Source organism: Neopsephotus bourkii, unplaced genomic scaffold, assembly GCF_033783945.1.
Source record: "Neopsephotus bourkii isolate Nb327-2 ecotype Australia unplaced genomic scaffold, CSIRO-AGI_Nbou_v1 NB_1678, whole genome shotgun sequence".
Taxonomy (NCBI): Eukaryota; Metazoa; Chordata; class Aves; order Psittaciformes; family Psittacidae; genus Neopsephotus; species Neopsephotus bourkii.
Window position 1 is genome coordinate 91,790 of NW_026902152.1, and position 18,085 is coordinate 109,874.

At 58.8% G+C, this 18,085-nt stretch overlaps 2 protein-coding genes across 8 annotated transcripts; both read left to right on the plus strand.

Moving 5' to 3' along the window:
• The first annotated feature begins 1,411 nt into the window (after window positions 1-1,411).
• MTSS2 (MTSS I-BAR domain containing 2) lies at window positions 1,412-12,665 on the plus strand. Of its 7 annotated transcripts, none has more exons than XM_061375858.1 (15): window positions 1,413-1,578; window positions 4,919-4,980; window positions 5,086-5,159; window positions 6,909-6,993; window positions 7,146-7,237; window positions 7,312-7,386; window positions 7,639-7,647; window positions 8,116-8,273; window positions 8,355-8,462; window positions 8,539-8,636; window positions 9,073-9,283; window positions 9,964-10,038; window positions 10,223-10,399; window positions 10,497-10,662; window positions 11,638-12,665. In XM_061375858.1, the coding sequence occupies exons 1-15, from the start codon at window positions 1,510-1,512 to the stop codon at window positions 12,408-12,410; spliced, it is 2,232 nt and encodes a 743-aa protein (XP_061231842.1). In that variant the 5' UTR covers window positions 1,413-1,509; the 3' UTR covers window positions 12,411-12,665. The 7 variants fall into 7 exon arrangements, with proteins under 7 accessions (XP_061231846.1, XP_061231848.1, XP_061231842.1 ...); XM_061375859.1 differs by having other exon boundaries at window positions 9,076-9,283; XM_061375862.1 differs by lacking the exon at window positions 9,964-10,038 and having other exon boundaries at window positions 1,412-1,578.
• A 1,833-nt stretch (window positions 12,666-14,498) lies between these two features.
• LOC133224362 (C-signal-like) lies at window positions 14,499-17,458 on the plus strand. Its single transcript, XM_061375799.1, has 6 exons — window positions 14,499-14,655; window positions 15,095-15,146; window positions 15,381-15,568; window positions 15,652-15,810; window positions 15,938-16,048; window positions 16,791-17,458. Exons 1-6 carry the CDS (start codon window positions 14,518-14,520, stop codon window positions 16,902-16,904), a joined length of 762 nt encoding a protein of 253 aa, XP_061231783.1. The 5' UTR covers window positions 14,499-14,517; the 3' UTR covers window positions 16,905-17,458.
• Window positions 17,459-18,085: the final 627 nt, after the last annotated feature.

Consider the following 18,085-nt stretch of genomic DNA (forward strand, 5'->3'; position numbering starts at 1 on the left):
CTGGTGTGTTTCAGGGCCTCACCTGATCCCAGGAAGAGGGGGCATTGGAGGAATTTATGGAGTTTCTATGGCTTCTGACCTGTTTACAGCAAAGCCAGGCTCTGGCAGCGAGTTCCTCAAACAGCCCTGCACCGGCACTGGTTTGGCCAGGATAAAGACATTCCTGTCATTCCCAGGAAAGGGCTTTCCAAACCCGGTCAAGGCAGGTTAATTTTAACAGCCAGCCCTTCAGGATGGGTGAGTGGTGGCTTTTGAAGCCCACCAACTGCTCAGGGTGCCATTGCTGGGGTCCCCATGGCATGGCCCCAACCACTGCCAGCTCGCTGCTGTTGTGGTTCAGGGCTGCTGCCGGCCCATTGCTGCTGCCGGGTTCACGGCTGCTGAGCAGCCTCTTTCCATGCTGAGGGATAGGGTTTATGGGGAGAAATTCCAGCCAGCTGCCGGAGTGCAGAGCCATAATCATTTCCGTATGGGTGGCCCTTGACCAGTGCTGGCCAGAGCAGTGTGTGGCTGCCAGGGCATTACTGACAGTGGGTTGGGGCTTTTTTTCCAGCTGGAGGGGAAATAGGCGGCTTGGGCTGAGCCTGTAGCCACAGATGAGCATTGTTTCACTGTGAGGTGCAGTGAAATCTTTCGGGGCTCAGCCTAACACCCCAGTCCCAGGAGGTGTGCTTGCAGGCCACGTTTCCCACTCTTCGGTAATGGAGTACCCAAGATGTTTCAGAGGTGCCTGCAATCACCCCATTGTGTTAAACTGCAGTGTGCCCCAAGCCATTTGCCTGCAGCACACCTGGGCATGTGCCTTCTCCAGGGTAGGGAAGGCCGTGAGGGTCAAACAGCCCTTAGCAAGAGCCTGAACAGAGCCGCGAGCATCCCATAGCGATACCGATGCTCACCCCAGGCCCAGCATCCCCAGAGGCACCTCGGGGCCCGCAAGCTCCCCGCTCGGCACCCCCGCAAACATCCCTTGGGCTTCCCCTGTTGCCCTGCGAGCAAACCTTGGTGCTGCCCCCCTGCAGTGGCATTGCACCGCGGGCACACCACCCACAGACATCCCTCGGGGCTCCCCCAGGAGTTCCCGGAGCACCAGACTCCCGAGCATCCCTCGGACTTCCCTCGAGCATCCCCCCCCCGTTCCCCGCAGCCCCAGCTTCCCCCCGGCCCCGCGTCGGGCAGCGCATGTGCCGCGCAGAGCCCGCCCCGCTCCACCCCCGCCGCCGCCGCCCTGGGGGCGCCGCTTCCCCGCTCCCGCTCCGTTCCTGCTCCCGTTCCGCTCCTGCTCCCGCTCCGCTGCCGCCCGGGGGGTGGCCCAGGGGGGGCGGCGGCCCCGCTCAGCCCCTACGCGGAGGGCGGCGATGCTCCGCGCCGCGCCCCGCCCGGACCCCCCCCCGCAGCCGCCGTTCCGCCCCGCCGCCGCCCGGGTGCGGCCCGCCCCCCGCTGCCGCTGAGCCTGGCCCGCGGCCGCGGCCTCCCCCGGCGGCGCCGCCCGCCCCGGGCTGCCGCAGCGCGATGGAGACGGCTGAAAAGGAGTGCGGAGCCCTCGGCGGCCTCTTCCAAGCTATCATCAATGACATGAAGGTACGGAACCCCCCCTCCGCCGCCGCCGCCCCGTTCCGTGACAGCGCTCCCCCCCGCGCCCCCCAACACCTTCCCCCGGGCTCGGCTCTGCAGCACGGAGCTGGGGGTCGCGGACCAGGGTAGGGTATCGGAGCCCCACAGCAGCCACACACTGGGTGTCGGAGCCTGGCTCTGAGTGTTCTGGAGCCCCACGTCAGCCCCACACTGGGCATCCGCGCCCCGCAGTGGGCATCGGAGCCCGTGCTGGGGACCTCAGCTCCACATCAGCCCCGTATCCATCACCGGGTATCGTGCTGAGGATGGCAGCCCCTCATCAGCCCTGCATCCATTATCGGGTGTTTGCGCCCCACATCAGCCCCATATTGAGCATCGGGGCCCTGCCTTCGGCATTGGGCCCCATGCTGGGCATTGCAGCCGCATACCAAAGCCTCATGTTGGGAATCTCAGCCCTGTATCCATCCCCGGGTATCGGGCCGCTGTGTCGGCTATCAGACCAGGCACTGCTGCCCCATGCCGCGTACTACTGCCCCACGTCGGGCATCGTGTTGTTCCCGCTCCCCAGCTTGGATTCCTGCAAGACCCACTGGGGTTTGCACCAGCGGAACAAAAAGGTCCCTTGGCTCCTCCATCTCCTTTCAGAACCCGGGGAGGGGACGAGGGGACGTCGCCTCCAACCTCCGTGGGAGCAGGATGGGGCCAGGTTTCAAAAGAGCCTTTTTTTTGTTTATTTTTCATGTCCAAAAGGAAAATAAATAATAAATGCAAGGCCGGGGGGGGGGGGCAGGGGGATGAGCTGGGAGGAGGGACCAGGAGGGTTTCATCGGGGGGGGGGAGGGGGGGCTGAAATTCATGCTGCCAGCCCCAGCAGTGGGGTATGGCCCCAGTCATTTTGGGGGATGCAAAAGCTCTCTTCCTTCTCCTCCTGCTCCTCCTCCTCCTCCTCTTCCTCTCTTCTCGCTGCAGCCCAGTCCAGACAATGCTGTCATTGCCAAAGCAGAGGAGGGGGGGGATGATAAAAAACATAAAAGCCTCACTGAGAAGGAGATTTAACCCCTTAGAGGGACAGCCTTGGCTCTGCGGGGCTGGACCATGGGTCAGGGCTGGGAGAAAAGCCCTTGAGAGAGGAAGTCCTGGCTCACCCTGGGGTGCTGGTGGGGAAGGTGCTGGGGTGCTCAGGCCCTCCAAATGCCTTCACCCCAGATGAGCCCCACAGCCCCAGGGGGGAGCAGAGGAAGCCCGTGCCTCAGTTTCCCCATTCTCCTGCTGGGGCTGTGGAGGGGATGAGCCTGCCTGGAACTGTTGCCAGTGCCACGCAGTGACGTGCCCAGCCCCACTGGGATGTGGTTGGGTGGTTGTGCCACGAGCCCCTAACGGGCATGCTAGAGGAAACCAGGCTGGATTCATTTCCACACCATTTGTGGGTGGGAAAGACAAAAGAAAAGCAATGAAAAGGAATAAAAGAACCCTTAGGTGCCACTGGATGAGTGCTGGTGGCACCTAGGGGTGCACTGTCTCCATCTCCCAGCCGCATGTGTGCCCTGGTACAGGCGCTGTGGGATGGGGAAGAACCCCTTACCCAAAGAGCTGATGGCACTGAGCAGCATGTTGAGATTCCATGGCCGGTCCCATTGCGCTGGACACGAGGGCAAAGGGACCTTATTTTGGTGGCCAGTGACTTTTTCAGCACCTGTGGGCCTGCGCTGGGGAGGGCTCAGGCAGAGAAGCCAGGTGGCGCTCCCCAAGCTGCCTTCGTTCTTGTCACTCTTCCAGCAAGCTTAGCATCCTTTTGTGACCTTGGCATGACCTTGTCCCTGTTATCCTCATCCCCATCCTCCTCCCACTCAGCATCACAGGGTACTGGGGATATCACAACCTGTACCTGTGTTAGGGGTGACCCTCTGCTCGCCCTGCCCAGGCTTGCCGGGGGCTGGTGGCCCTGGAATGGTGGCGGTCCTGGGGACTCACAGCTGAGCCAGGGCACTGCCACGAGTGGCACATGAAGTGACTTCTTCAGCCCCCTTCTTCACTGACTTACGAGGAAATGCGGGTTTTCATGGTCCCCAAAAACCAAGCCTGGGCTGGTCCCATGCCCCTTTTGATGCAGACTCTGTCCCCATGGTGCCCCCAGGCTGGGCTCATGGAGGTGTGTGGTCACCCACATCCTGCAAAGCCAGCTCTGGTAGCAGCACCAGAGATGTTTAGAAGTCCCCACTACTGTAATCAGATGGTGGCACTGAGGAGAAACCAGGATGGTGGCACTGGCATGACAGCACCGGGACTGACCTCGCTAGGATGGCAGCACCAGCATGGCATCAGCCAGATGGTGGCTCCAGGACAGGCCTCACTGGGATGGCAACACTAGGACATGCCTCACTGGGATGGCATCAGGATGGCCTCAGTGGGATGGTGGCACCAGGACTGGCACTGGGATTGCATCGCCAAGACAGCACCAGGATTAACCTCACCAGAGCCACACTGACTGGCCTCACTAGGATGGTTGTACTATGGTGGCCTCTCCATATGGCAGCACCAGGATTAGCCTTGCTGGGATAGCACCAGGACTGGCCTTGCTGGGATGGCACTGGAACTGGCTTTATGGGGACTGGCCCCACTGGGATGGCACCAGGATGGTCTTGCTGGGGCTAGCATCTCCAAGACACCGCCGAGACTGGTCTTACTGGGACTGGCTTCACTGGGAGAGCACGGAGGTGGCCTTGCTGAGATGGTGGCACTGGATAGTCCTGGGATGGCATCGCCTCAAAGGCACTGGAACTGGGGTGGCCTCACCATGATGGCATTAGGATGGCCACAACAGGACAGCACTAGGGTGGCCTCCCCAGCACCTGTGACCTGTTCCCACAAAACTGCCCATTCAGGGGGACCCCAGAGCTGCCCTCCTCCTCCGTTGGTCCTCATGAGCTCAGGGACTGGGGCTACCGACTGTGGGGCTTGAGCCCTTCCTGATGGTGATCGTGGCCATCACTGCTTTGGGGGAGGCCAAGGTGCTGGAGGGCTCTGCTCTGGGCCTGGCCAGGGTCTCAGATCTTGCCTGTGCATCAGCTCCTGTCCTCCCCCCAAATATCCAAACCCATAAGCTGCCTTGACCCTTTTGAGGAACAGATAGCCCAAAATCCTGAGGTCTCTGTGGTCTCCACAATGTTCATGGCCAGACTGGGAAGGAAAAAAACACAGAAGGGGAAAAGGGTTGTGCTCAGCTTTTATTAGCCATGAGAGAAGCTACACCTAGCCAGGCACAGCCCATCTCTCTATAATGGTGAAGGTAAAGAGGTTCAGGAGGGTAAGAGGCTCCAGCTCTCACTGTCACCTTCCCTCCTTGCAGAGCTCCTACCCCATCTGGGAGGACTTCAACTCGAAGGCCACCAAGCTGCACTCCCAGCTCAGGTGAGTGACTGGGGAGGACACAGGACACGGAGTTCCCCCATCCCTATGGACACATCTTGGGGTGCTCAGCGCCTGCTGAGCTCCCCCCTCGCTCTCTCCTCCCAGGACCACAGTGCTGGCCGCAGTTGCCTTCCTGGATGCCTTCCAGAAAGTGGCTGACATGGCCACCAACACCCGAGGTAGGGGCCTCCTGCCATGGGGTGGATGTCCACCAGCTTGGCCACACAGCGGGATGGGTGAGGAGTGTCCCCCACAGGGGGTCCCCTGCCCATGTGGATGGGGTGTGCTTTAAGCAGGAGCTCCATTATCCATGGAGGCATGTCCAGCCTGTCTCTGTATGAGGAAGAGCATCCTCTAGGAAGCAGGGTGGGAAGGATGGGCTTGCAGCTGAACCTGGCCCATGGGCGATTTAGCTGTATCTTCTAGTGGGGCTGATCTGCTTGGGGAGATTTGGGGTGGCAGAGCGCCATGCCATGGTCCCCTGCACCCCTCTCTGCCCCTCGGGGATGCACCCAGGACTGGGCCACCCTCCTGGTGTCCCTTTGTCACCAGGTGGGGGGGGGGGGGGGCGGTCCTGGCTGCTCCGGGGCGCTCCAGGGAAGGGGAATTGTATGGAGGGAGATGTAGGAGCCCACTGCTTCAGGGACAAACCCCAGCCCACCAGGGAGGTGATGTGAAGAGATGAGGCTGCAGGCAGGTCCCCATGCTCTATGGGGTGGGGGGGCTGGACCCCTGCGCCCTCCCCAGGTGACTGCTGACAATGAGGAGCCACTTCCCACCGTTTGGCTTCTGCCAAGCAGATGGTCCCGGACTGGTTTGCAGACTGGCGGCATCCAGGCCATCTGGAGCTGTGCGAGGAGGAGGAGGAGGAGGCAGCAGCTTGAGCTGGGATCAGCTTTGCCTCCAAACCCACTAGCCTGCTCCACCGGGGCGATGGGGCTCCCCAGCTCCCCTCCAGTCCAGGCACTAACAGCAAGGGAGGGGACACGGTGGGGGATGCTGGGGACAGTGTCATGGAGCCACCCTGTAGTGCTGCACAGGGTGGTGGCGTCTCGGGGACATCCCTGCTATTTCTGGAGGTGTAGGAGGCAGAGCGTTGGCGTGGGGAAACCGAGGCAGGGCTGGAAGCCTCACATGCAACGGGCAGCACGTGGGAGAATCGGATTAGGAGCAGCAGGAGCCGGGATAAGAGCATTAAGACCTGGATTAGGAGAACACTCCAGCACAAGAGAGGGCCCTTAGCTCGTGGGCTCCCCTATTCCCATAGACTCGCGGATGCCGCAAACTCCTGCAAAGGATGGGACATAAATCTGGAGGTTTTCAGGGGCAGAGAAAGGCAAAACGTCACTCCTCAGTTTGCACACGGGTTTGGATTGCAGCTTTTCCTGGGATTTGGCAGCAGCACTGCCACCATGTGGCCATCCTTAGGCTTCAGAGGTGACAGCGATTTCACCTGAAAGGGATGCTCCTGTGTTCAGTCGCTGGCAAATATGCCTCCCATGGAGCTCTCATTCCCTCTTTATCTGCTCTGGATAGTGCCTGGAGGTGAGGAACATGGCTGGGTGCCTGGCACTGAGCTGGGGACAGAAGCTGGTCTGTTTCTCGTTCCGTGAGTGGTACCTCACCCTCTACCTTCCCTGGCTCCCGCAGTGCCAAATTTGAGACAAGCCAGGAAAAGCCAGGAGCAGGTTTTCATTTCAGAGCTGCAGGATGGGATATTTCATGCTTTATTGGATGCTGATTTTTTGATTTAGTGGATTATGAGGGGGAAAGCAAGCCATCCCCAACCCAAAGTGTCCCCAGAGCCCACTGTATCCCAGCACTGGTCATCCCCACCGCGAGCCACCCTGCTCCCGCTACTGAAACTGGTCTGTGGCTGGTGTGGGGGTCACCCCTGCCCCTCATCAGCGGTGTTTTGGTCCTCCCAGGTGCCACGAGGGACATCGGTTCCGCGCTGACCCGCATGTGCATGCGGCACCGCAGCATCGAGGCCAAGCTCCGGCAGTTCACCAAGTAAGCGGGCCCAGGTCATGGGTGACACGAGTTGGCTGGGCTCAGCCCTCCCTCAGGACATGCTGGATGCTGGCTGGACCTGGAACGGGGCACCATTCCCCCTCTCCAGCTCCAGTGCTCTTCCACACTCTGCTCCTCTCTCTCTGCTCCAGTGCCCTCATGGAGAGCCTGATAAACCCATTGCAGGACAGGATCGAGGACTGGAAGAAAACTGCCAACCAGTTGGACAAGGACCACGCGAAAGGTAGGACCCGTGCTAGTGGGGGGGTGTCTGGTCAGCGGGGGGGCTCCCTTTTGAGAGCCCCCCTGTGCCCACAGAGTACAAGCGAGCCCGCCACGAGATCAAGAAGAAATCCTCTGACACCCTCAAGCTCCAGAAAAAGGCCCGCAAAGGTAAGGGGGACCTCCTGGGGTGGGGGTGCCCCCACCAGCCCCTCTGCAGCACCCAAGGCCAGGGTGGGCATCCCAGATGCAGCACCCTGGCTGCCAGCTGGGGGTGGGCACTAGGGGGTCCCGCTGCCCCCCCTGCAGAACAGGGGGTGCTGGCATGGCCTGGGCGGGTGGGGGAGAGATGGGGGCCCTTGGCCTCTTTTCACACATTTTCTCTGTCTCCTCTCTTCCCTCCCTTCCACATCCTTCCTGTAGAGCTACTTGGTAAGTGAACCGTTGCCCCCCTATTCCGGCCCCTTCTCTGCTTCCTCATCTGCTCCCCGCATTGGTGTCCTTGGGGCCGGGTCTGCCTCCATCCGTCCATCCATCCATCTCTCTGTCCCACCATCCGCTCCCTGTGCTCCCTCTGCCCTGCTTTTAGCTTAGCTTGCCCCCCAAATCCCAGAGTGATGCCAGCCCACTGTGGTGGCACCTCAGCAGGTCCCCTGGTTTCAAGCACCAGGGAAGGGGACAGGGTGACAGAGCAGCCTCCCCCTGGGGCTGCCATGGAGTGAGGGTGCTCCTGAACCCTCCTGGGATATGGGCACAAGGGGACCTGTGGCACCCACTGGGATGTGAGGATGGGGTGATGTCTCCCAGCTGGACCTGGGGGGTGTCCTTGGCTTGGCCATGGGGCCCCAGCAGGTTGGGGGTGCCAGGCGAGCCCAGCGTTGATGGTACCACATCTCACAGGGAAGGGGGACCTGCAACCCCAGCTGGACAATGCGCTGCAGGACGTCAATGACATGTACCTGCTACTGGAGGAGACGGAGAAGCAGGCGGTGCGCAAAGCCCTCATTGAGGAGCGGGGTCGCTTCTGCACCTTCATCACCTTCCTGCAGCCTGTGGTGGTGAGCACAGGGGTACAGGAGGGGCTGGTTGGGGGTGTTACTGCCCAGTGGGTGCTGAAGCTCTCCCTTGTCTGGCCACAGAATGGGGAGCTCACCATGCTGGGAGAGATCACCCATCTGCAGGGCATCATTGAGGACCTGGTGGTGCTCACCGCAGAGCCCCACAAGCTGCCCCCTGCCAGTGAGCAGGTCAGTGTGGGGAGACTGGGGGGGGACAGCGAGGAGGGAGCATCTTTGAGAGGTTTAAATCCCATCCTTCTTGCAGGTGATCAAGGATTTGAAGGGCTCTGACTACAGCTGGTCCTACCAGACCCCCCCGTCCTCACCCAGCAGCTCCAGCTCCCGCAAGTCCAGCATGTGCAGGTATGGTGGCGTAGGCTCCAGCCCGTTTCGTTAACCCCAGGGGGATAATGATGCTTACGGTCTTTGGAGATGTTCACAAAGTGCATGTCCACCTCCACGGGTCCATCTGGCCAATGTGGAGGAAATGGGATGGGTGTGGTGTCATGGCTGGGGGGCATCCATTCTCTGAGTTTTGGGGATGATGTGAGCTGAGCAGGGAGGGTCTGGAAGCAAACGTGTCACCTTTGTCAGCTGTGCCCTGCCACTGGGGAGCCCCAGAAGAGAAACGGATGCCCCATGAGGACCCTGTGCCTCAGTTTCCCCAGGTTGGGTGAGGGGCAGTGTGCTGGGTTTGCTGCTGGGGGACCCTGCCACTTCCAAACCTCTGTCTTAAATTCTCTTTTCCTTCCTTTGTGCTCTGCACTGGCATGTCCCTGACCTCGCGGTGCTCTCCCAGCAGCGTTAGCAGTGCCAAGGGTGGCGTGGCATGGCCCAGCGGGGCTCAGACCTGCTCACCCAGTTCCACCTATCGCTACCGCAGCCTGGCGCAGCCGCCCGCAGCCACCACCCGCCTCTCCAGCGTCTCTTCCCACGACTCTGGCTTCATCTCCCAGGATGCTGCTTACTCCAAACCACCTTCCCCTATGCCCTCAGACATCACCAGCCAGGTACGGGACAGTGGTCAGAGCTGCCCACCCCTGTGCCTCTGTTTTCCTTTCTGCTGGGTGCAGTACAAGGGGCCAGTGCAGAGGTGGTGGGACCCCAGGCGTGTTTCCAGCTGTACTGGTATCACAGGAGATTAATATTGGAAATATCAGAGATGTTTTGCCCTGCTTAGGGATGTAACAGGCCACGCTGCAGAGAAACCCCATCTGTGACCCAGCCCCCAGGGATGGTGCACAGGTATTCCCCGAGGGGCAGGGTATTTCCCTCTCACCCCGGCCCCATAATACCCAGTTTCTGCCAGTCCCCCATCAGGCAGCATGGAGCAAAGCTTCCCATCATCCTGCATCCTCCCCAGTGCCAAGGATACTCCAGAACCCCCCAGCACCCTTGGGAACTGCAAATCCCTAGTGCTAGCTGTGCCACCTGGCTGCTTTGCAACCTGGCATCTTCAATCTGGCAAGAGCTCCTGGGGATACCAGAATGACCACTGGCTCCATGGAGCTTGGCATGAGCTGGAGCTGAGCATCCCAACCCTGCTGCTGGGTTAGATCCTGCTCTGCTGTCATGGGGGAGGTGGCCTTGGCTGGGGAAGCTGTGGGTGCTTCTCTAACCTGGGCCATGGCTCTGGCTGTGCTTCCTAACTACCTCTTCTCTCCCACTCTGATCACCGCTTGGCACACAGAAGTCCTCCAGTTCAGCATCCTCAGAGGCCTCTGAAACCTGCCAGTCAGTCAGCGAGTGCAGCTCTCCCACCTCGGTTAGTTCTTGCTCGACAACACCTTGTGGGGTTCGGTCTCCAGATCCCCCCTGTGGGGCAGAGCATCCTGGGCAGCACGCATGACTTGGGGGGATGCATTGGTGTATGCCCCTTCCCACCCTCCCCCACTTTTGGTTCCCAGTCCCAGTTTCACCAGCATCACCCCATACCTTGGCTATTGCAGGACTGGTCCAAGGCCAGCCCCTATGACCAGCCGGTGGTCCCAACGCTACAGCGGCGCAAGGACCGCGTGGAGCACCTGCGGGAAGCCGAGATGGGCTTACCCACCGGTGGGTACCCTGGCGTTGTTAGTGAGGATGCTCCCAGACCCCGGATGTCTCCAGCTACCATCGCTGCCAAGGTACCTGCTCCATCGGGGACAGCACAGAGGCAGTGGGCTTTTGGGGGGCTCCCAAGAGAGAAACTAGGATGCTGATGGTGTCCCCTTGTCCCCACAGCATGGGGAGGAGGTGTCCCCCGCTGCCAGTGACCTGGCCATGGTCTTGACACGGGGGTTGAGCCTGGAACACCAGAAGAGCAGCCGGGACTCACTGCAGTACTCCAGTGGCTACAGCACACAGACCACAACCCCGTCCTGCTCTGAAGACACCATCCCTTCCCAAGGTATCCAGCAAGGGGCGCCTAGGGCCACCCAAAGTGGCACCCAGAGCGGGGAAGGGGACAGCACATGGTTTGGTGATCCTGCGGTACATCTGGGTGTGCTGCCTGTCATAGCATCAGGCTGGGTCACATCACACAGGGGCTGGTGAGTGAAGATTTAATGGGGGTAGGGGGGAGGGTGAGGTTCAATGTGTGGCACAAGCATCATGCCACACCATAACTGCAGTTTCACCTGGTGGTTTGGGTGTCAGTAGGGTCTTGATGGCTACAGTTGTGCCAAGCAGTGCAATAACAGGTAGCATCACAGCAGGGTGATGGTTTGTGGCAACGGGTTTGTGCCCAGCATTTGAGTACAGGTGGAGATGGTGGGTGATGGCAGTGGAGGTGACAGTTGGAATCAAGTAACCCCAGGGATCGTGTGGCATGGGGATGGCTGAGCCGGTTGTGAGCATGTGGTGGTTGACTGTGATGGCGGTGGTTGGGGTGGTTGTGATGGTGATGGTTGGGTTTGACTACAGCCATGTCGTGGAGATAGTTGAAGCCAGTTGTGATGGTCATGGCTGTTTGTTTGTGACCATGTTACGATGACAGCAGCAGGATCTGGTTGTGATTGCACTGCGATGGTGACAGTTGGGTTTGGTTGTGATCTCAGTGCGGATGATTGGGTTTGATTGTGGTTGCCCTGAGATAGTGATGGTTGGGTTTGATGATGATGATGGTTGGGTTTGATGATGACACTGGTTGGGTTTGATGGTTGTTGCCCTGCAATGGTGATGGTTTGATGGTCAGCATGTTGTGCCAGCAGTTGTTGGGATAAAGGCAGTGATTGCGTTGCAATTCATGGCAGTTGAGTTTGGTTGTGGTTGTGTTGAGATGGTGGTAGTTGGGACTGGCTGTGATTGCATTGTGAAGACGGTGGTTGGGCTTGGCAGTGCCACCACCCGCCTGGCCACACTGACCACGCTGCCTCCTCCCCAGGCTCTGACTACGACTGCTACTCGGTGAACGGCGATGTGGAGTGTGATCCCCAGAGCGACTTTGACAAGTCCTCCACCATCCCTCGCAACAGCAACATTGCCCAGAACTACCGGCGGATGATTCAGACCAAGCGTCCTGCCTCCACTGCCGGGCTGCCCAGCGGCACCAACCTCCCAGCCGGCACCACCCCAGGGGTGGCCACCATCCGCCGCACGCCCTCCACCAAACCCTCTGTCCGCCGTACCCTCTCCAATGCTGGCCCCATCCCCATACGACCCCCTATTGTCCCTGTGAAGACCCCCACGGTGCCCGACTCCCCTGGCTACACCGGCCCCACACGGGTGGGCAGTGAAGAGTGCGTCTTCTACACCAACGACGCCTTGCCGAACCCCCTGGATTTTGCCAAAGCATCACCCAAGAGGCTGAGCCTTCCCAACACCGCCTGGGGCAGTGGGCCCATGGAGATCTCTGTCTACCCTGGGGCCAGCCAGCACCTCTCTGCTGAGGAAGAGGAGGACCAACAGTTGGCTGCCAACCGGCACAGCTTGGTGGAGAAGATTGGTGAGCTGGTGGCTGGTGCACATGCCCTGGGTGAAGGCCAGTTCCCCTTCCCCACTGCCCTCGCGGGGTCTGGCCCAGGCGAGGAGACCCCTGCGCCCCCCCCGGCGGCCTCCATGGACCCCCCGGCTGAAGACATGCTGGTGGCCATCCGGCGCGGGGTCCGTCTCCGCAGGACGGTCACCAACGACCGGTCGGCCCCGCGGATATCGTGATGATGTGCCCACTGAGGCTGATGGACCCCCCTGGGGCACCCGCTGCGCCTCCCGGGACCCCCCCATTTGCACCTGCTGCCCCTCCTCACTGCCCTGCTTCCTACACCTCTGTCTCTTCCTTCCTTCCCCTCAGCCCTTTCCTTTCTTTGCATTTTTCCTTTGCATGTTCTCTCTTGGGCTCTTTTCTGACTCTTTTTCTCATTTTCTTTTATCTTCTTTCTTTTTTCTTCTTTTCTCTTTGTCTCTTCTTATTCTTCTCTTTATTTGTCTCTTCCTCTTTTTCTGTTTTCTTCTTTTTTCGTCCTTTCTTCTCTTCTTCTTCTCCCCTTCTTTTTATTTCTTCTCCTCTTCCTCTCTCTCTCCTCTTGTTCTTTTCCTCTCCCCTTCCTCTCCTTCTCTTCTCTTTTCTTCTTCTCCTCCTCTTTGTCTTCTCTTTTTCCTCTTCCTTTCCTCTTTTTTTCTCCTCCATTTTTCCTCCTTTTTTCCTATTTTTCCCTTTCCTTTTCCTCTCCTTCCTTTTTCCCTTTTCCCCTTTCTTTTCCTTTTATCCTCTCTTTCTCTCCTCTCCCTGTTTTCTTCCCTTCCCTCCCTGGACACAGGCAGGTGCCCCGGCCCCAGGGCTACTGGGGCCACAGCAGGAGCAGCACCAGGAGCAGGGGGGGGCAGTCCCATTTTGAGGGGGCAGAAGCAGCCGGGAGGGGGCTGAGGGGGATGTGTGAAAGGGTAGGGGGACAGTGGGGGATAGGCACTACAGCCCCTCCAATTTGGGGGGACACCAGGACACAGCTGAAGATGCCAAACCTCCTCTTTCCCCCCCCCAGAGATCACTGGGGACCCCCCCAAAACCCTCTCCCTCTCCCTCAGCACCCACAGACCCTTTGCAGGGTCCTGCTGAGGGAGCTCTGGGGGGGCAGGGGGGGGTTCACCCAGACCCCCCCCAAGCAAAGCAGCTGGAGGAAAGCACAACCCCCCCCAGGCCCCACTGTACATAGTCCCTGACACCCCGCTGTCTGTTGCATCGCAGCTCCCTTTTCCCTCCCTTAGGAATATCTATTTAGTTCCCACACACACACCCCTTCTCCTGCCCAGAACCGCTGATGCCAAGTGAGAAATGTTTGGGTTTGGGGGAGGGTGGAAGGGAAGTCTCTTATTTTGTGCGGAAAACACAATTCCTTGGAAAGATAAAAACACACCCTGTCTTTCGACTGAAGTAACTTTTCTGGTGCTGTTGTTAACTTCGTCCTTTCTCTTTTTCTTTTTTTTTTAATTTATTTCCCCTCCGTGTTCCTGCCTCTGCTGCCGCTTCCCCCTTCCCCATCCCTCTTACAGGTTTCTTTCTCTTTCTTTCATTCCCTCTTCTTTTAGTTGGGGATTTTTTTGTGGTAATTCCCCTCTTTTCCACCCCGTCCCCCCCCCCCCCCCCCCGATTTCCATAGTCACTGCTACAAGTAACGAATGCACTGTGAAGATTCCAGTATTAATAAAGGTTGTACTGTAATTAATAGCCTCACCTGCAGTCCTGTGGTACCCTGGGTCATGAGGGATAAGGGAGGAAGGTCCCATCACCCCTCTGCAGTGCCCTTGGTTAAGGGAAAGTGGGTGTTCTGGGGTATGATGGGATGAGACGTGCATCGTCAGGATGATGGAGAAGAGAAGCTGAAGTTCTTCTTCTTATATTCTTAGAAGGTATATCTTCCTTCCTTCTTACATCCTTCCTCACCTCTTGCGAGGGTGCTGAGGCCCTGACACAGGGTGCCCAGAGGAGCTGTGGCTGCCTCATCCCTGGCAGTGTTCAAGGCCACGTTGGACAGGGCTTGGAGCAGCCTGGTCTAGTGGAAGGTGTCCCTGCCCGTGGCAGGGGGTTGGAACTGAATGAGCTTTGAGGTCCCTTCCAACCCAAACCAGTCTGGGATTCTTCGATGGGGTGGCCACCTGGGAATGCTGAAGAGCATCTCCCTCCCCCAGGCCCCGAGGAGAGGGTGTGCAGGTGGTGTCCCTACCACCACCTCCATCCATCCCGGCAGCACCCGCACTGCCACCTCCCAGATTACAGAGACCTGTTGCCAAACCTTGCCAGTGTGTCACAACTGCTGCAGCGAGCGAGAAGATGGAGGAGCTCAGGGTGGGCAGCGTCCTGCTCACCGGCTGCGATGGGGGCCTGGGCCTGGGGCTGCTGAAGGGCTTGTTGGAGCAGCGCAGACCCCCTCAGCACCTCTTTGCTGCTTGCCTGGACCCCCAGGGGAAGGTAGGGAGGGCGCTGGGTGGGGGGAAACAGGGACAGCTCTGGGATGGGCTGAGAAACACAGAACCTGGGGGTGCCATCATCCCCACCAGACTTTTGGGGGCTGAGCATCAGCATCCTGCACTGTAACTAGCATGGAAAAATACATATTTATATATATTTAATGTTTTCCCTCTTGACATAGAGGTGGTGGGTTGTGCTGGGGTCTGGGTGTGCTGGCAGTCCTCCATGCTGGGGGCATTGCTCCCAGGGGGCTTGGAAGCTGCTGTCCTCAGCTGGGTGAAGGGAAGCAGCAAATTGCCCCATACCTCTCCCATCGGGGCTTGTTGGAGCCTGTTGTTCATGTCATGCTGGTCCACCCAGTTCCCATCCCAGCATGGCATGGGGGCCACCCTCTTCATGAACCCTCCTACCTAACTCTCCCACTCCTTTCTCCATGTAGGCTATCAATGAGGTGGCTTTGGGCAACCCCAGCGTCATGGTCCTGCCTCTAGGTAGGTGACAGGGCAGGAGGGGGATGAAGGGAATTAAATCTCTTTGGATTTAATGGCATCTGTGGGTAGCTCTGGAAAACATCACCCGAGCAGACAGGTCCCTTGGTTTGGCTGAGCCCAACCAGGTCACTGCAGGGACTGGGAGAATTCTCAGTGGCCAGGAGCTGCCTCCTGCCATGTCATACAGCATCTTGACTGAGACATGACCACTGGCTCATCCCTGTCCCCTTGCAGACGTGACAGATCCCAACAGCATCAAGGCAGCTGTCAGGAAGGTGCAGGAGAAGGTGGGAAGCACCGGCCTCAACCTCCTGATCAACAACGCCGGCACCACACGCCGCAGCACGCTGGCCACTGAGACGGCAGAGAACATGGCCCTTGTCTACACCACCAACACCATCGGCCCCCTGCAGACAAGCCAGGTGAGGCTACAGGTAACCACTGCCCCAGATGCTGGGAGTGGGGAGGAAGAGGATGGTGATGCCCAAGCACCCATCCCCTGCAGGCATTCCTGCCCCTGCTGAAGGAGGCGGCTGAGGCTGAAGGGCAACATGAGATGAGCTGCAGCAGAGCTGCCATCATCAACATCTCCAGCATCCTGGGCTCCATCGAGGCAGGGGAGGCCTGGGAGGAGAGGCAAGACATCTGCTACCGCTGCAGCAAGGTACCACTGCTGTGGGAATGGGGACAAATTTGGAGGTCACTTCCTGTGGAATTCCCCCCCCCCACACACACACACTGGCCATGGCACTGCCGGCCCTTAATGATGGTGGTGCGGTTGTTCCTGCCAGGCTGCTCTGAACATGCTCACAAAGTGCCTGGCCCTGGAGTACGGGGGCAGAGGGATCCTCTGTGTGTCCGTGGACCCTGGTTGTGTGACGCCTCCCTTGGGACAGGGGATGGTGAGTGACAGGAGGTACATCACTACCCTGGCTCAGCAGAGTCCCACGGGAATCCCTTCCTGAGGCATCCTTTCCCAGGGCCTCTCTTCCTCAGGCATCCCTTCCCACGTTCATCCCTTCCCATGGGTATCCCTTCTGATATGTATCTATTGCCGGGGCATCCCTTCCCATGGGCATCATCCCTTCCTGGGGCATCCCTTCCCAGGGCATCCCTTCCCACTGGCACCTCTTCCCGGGGGCACCCACCCCTGCACAGACCCTCAGTCCCAGGGGAACTGCACAACTGAAGCAAAAGGGAGAATTTCAGGCTCTTCCCCCTAAACAAGAGAGTTTCTTCCGTATTTTTCACTTGATTTCCCATCCCAATCTGAAGTCAGCAGAGGGCACCCCAGCCCTGCACTCAGCTCTCGTGAGGGCAATGCACAAGGGGTGCTGCCTCCCCAGCACCCCAGATACCTCTTCCCCTCTGACAGTACCAAGGGGAGGCTGGAGCTAAGAAGAGTTTAAAGAGAGAATGAATGAACCACTTTTTATTAGGAACTGTAAGATTGACCTGCATCCTTATAACACCGAAATTATAGGGATGCTTAATTTGTGCAAAGCTGCATCCCTTGGCTACTGGAGCATCTCCAGCCTTTCCCAACCTGCCCCAACTGGCATCCCACTGCAACGCATGATGCAGTTAGGGGTGCCAGGAGGGCGGCTTGGGATCATTTTTTATCCTATGCCCTTGACTCCATAGGGCCCAGTGACGATGGAGGAGAGCGTGCAGGGTGTCCTGCGGCTGCTGGCACGGCTCTCAGGCACCAGCAATGGCACCTTCTGGGACTGGAGGGGGCAGAGCCTGCCGTGGTGAGAGCAGCACCCTGTCTTGGTGGCCACTGATGTCAATAAAGTGAATTAATTGCCATTTCCAGGCTCTCTCTGCCTGTATAGGGTGAGAACAGGGATCCCCTACTTGGGGGTGGGAGCTGAGGTTGCTGCACCTCCAGGGATGCAGAGCTGGACCAGGGAAGCAGAGGGAAGGATGCTCCAGGATTGGTCCTGCATGCTGGTGTCAGGCTCTGCTGGGACAGCCCTGAGGCCAAAGGATCCCCTTGGGCATGTTCACACTGCAGCCCCATTCTAATAGCCCATAAGCCACACTCACTGGTGGCCTGAGGGCATCCCAGAGAGCCCCAAAACCACAGTCATGGGGCAGCGTTACTGGAGCCTGGGTCTCTCCCTGCTGAGCCTGGCTTCCCCAAAACCGGGTGGCATTTCTGTACCCACCATGAGGATGCTGAGGGCTTTATTTTCCTCCTGGCTCAAGCCCAGCAAAAGCTCTTCCTTTTCCAGCAGCTGTGGATTTCACAGCAGGAGCATCTCCCATGTCTCTGGGGATGTCCTTTGGGACCTCACCCTGAGATGACCCTCTCTGCACCCCTCCCATCTCATGGTACGTCATGAGACATTGCAAACAGGCTCTGATGCCTCATTGTGTGAGTGCATTTCCATGGTGGGTCTCATTTGACACATTTGAAGACATCCCTTGAAAGAGGGACTGGAAAAATAGTGTCGCAACATCTCAAGCAGGCTGGACACGCAGGGCTTTGGCAAGCCTCGAGCCCAGCCGCTTGCCATACGGATGCTCTGAGAAGCCTGGCTGGGGTCATTTTGCTGGGGCAGTTTCAGCTTTCCCACGATGGAGGATCCGTTCCCATGCTTGATGGGAATGAGCACAAGATGGGAGCTCAGGCCTGGAGGCTTGGGATCCCTGGACCACCTGGGAGATACTTGTTAAGGCCAGCAGGACTGGGCGAGTGGATCCGTGTAATTATAGCCCTTTATCAAGCAGTGGATTATAGTTGGTGGGGTTTATATGAGCTCTGCATGGGTTTTATATAAACATGAACCAGCATGAAGAGGGGGATGAGGAGGAGGAGAAGGAAGGCATTGCATCCACTCATGCTGCAGTGCCCACAGCCTCATTTGCATGCTCTCATAGACCTGTAAGCCTAAGTGGCCCACAGCCAGGAATACACCAGTTAAGGGCTC

Excerpts from the sequence above, each read along its gene's own strand:
- MTSS2 (XM_061375858.1), top strand. The coding sequence starts at position 1,510 with ATGGAGACGGCTGAAAAGGAGTGCGGAGCCCTCGGCGGCCTCTTCCAA. Across the intron at positions 8,637-9,072 it reads CGCAAGTCCAGCATGTGCAG|CAGCGTTAGCAGTGCCAAGG; the intron begins GTATGGTGGCGT and ends GTGCTCTCCCAG. Across the intron at positions 10,663-11,637 it reads AGACACCATCCCTTCCCAAG|GCTCTGACTACGACTGCTAC; the intron begins GTATCCAGCAAG and ends CCTCCTCCCCAG.
- LOC133224362 (XM_061375799.1), top strand. The coding sequence starts at position 14,518 with ATGGAGGAGCTCAGGGTGGGCAGCGTCCTGCTCACCGGCTGCGATGGG. Across the intron at positions 15,147-15,380 it reads CGTCATGGTCCTGCCTCTAG|ACGTGACAGATCCCAACAGC; the intron begins GTAGGTGACAGG and ends GTCCCCTTGCAG. Across the intron at positions 15,811-15,937 it reads TCTGCTACCGCTGCAGCAAG|GCTGCTCTGAACATGCTCAC; the intron begins GTACCACTGCTG and ends TGTTCCTGCCAG.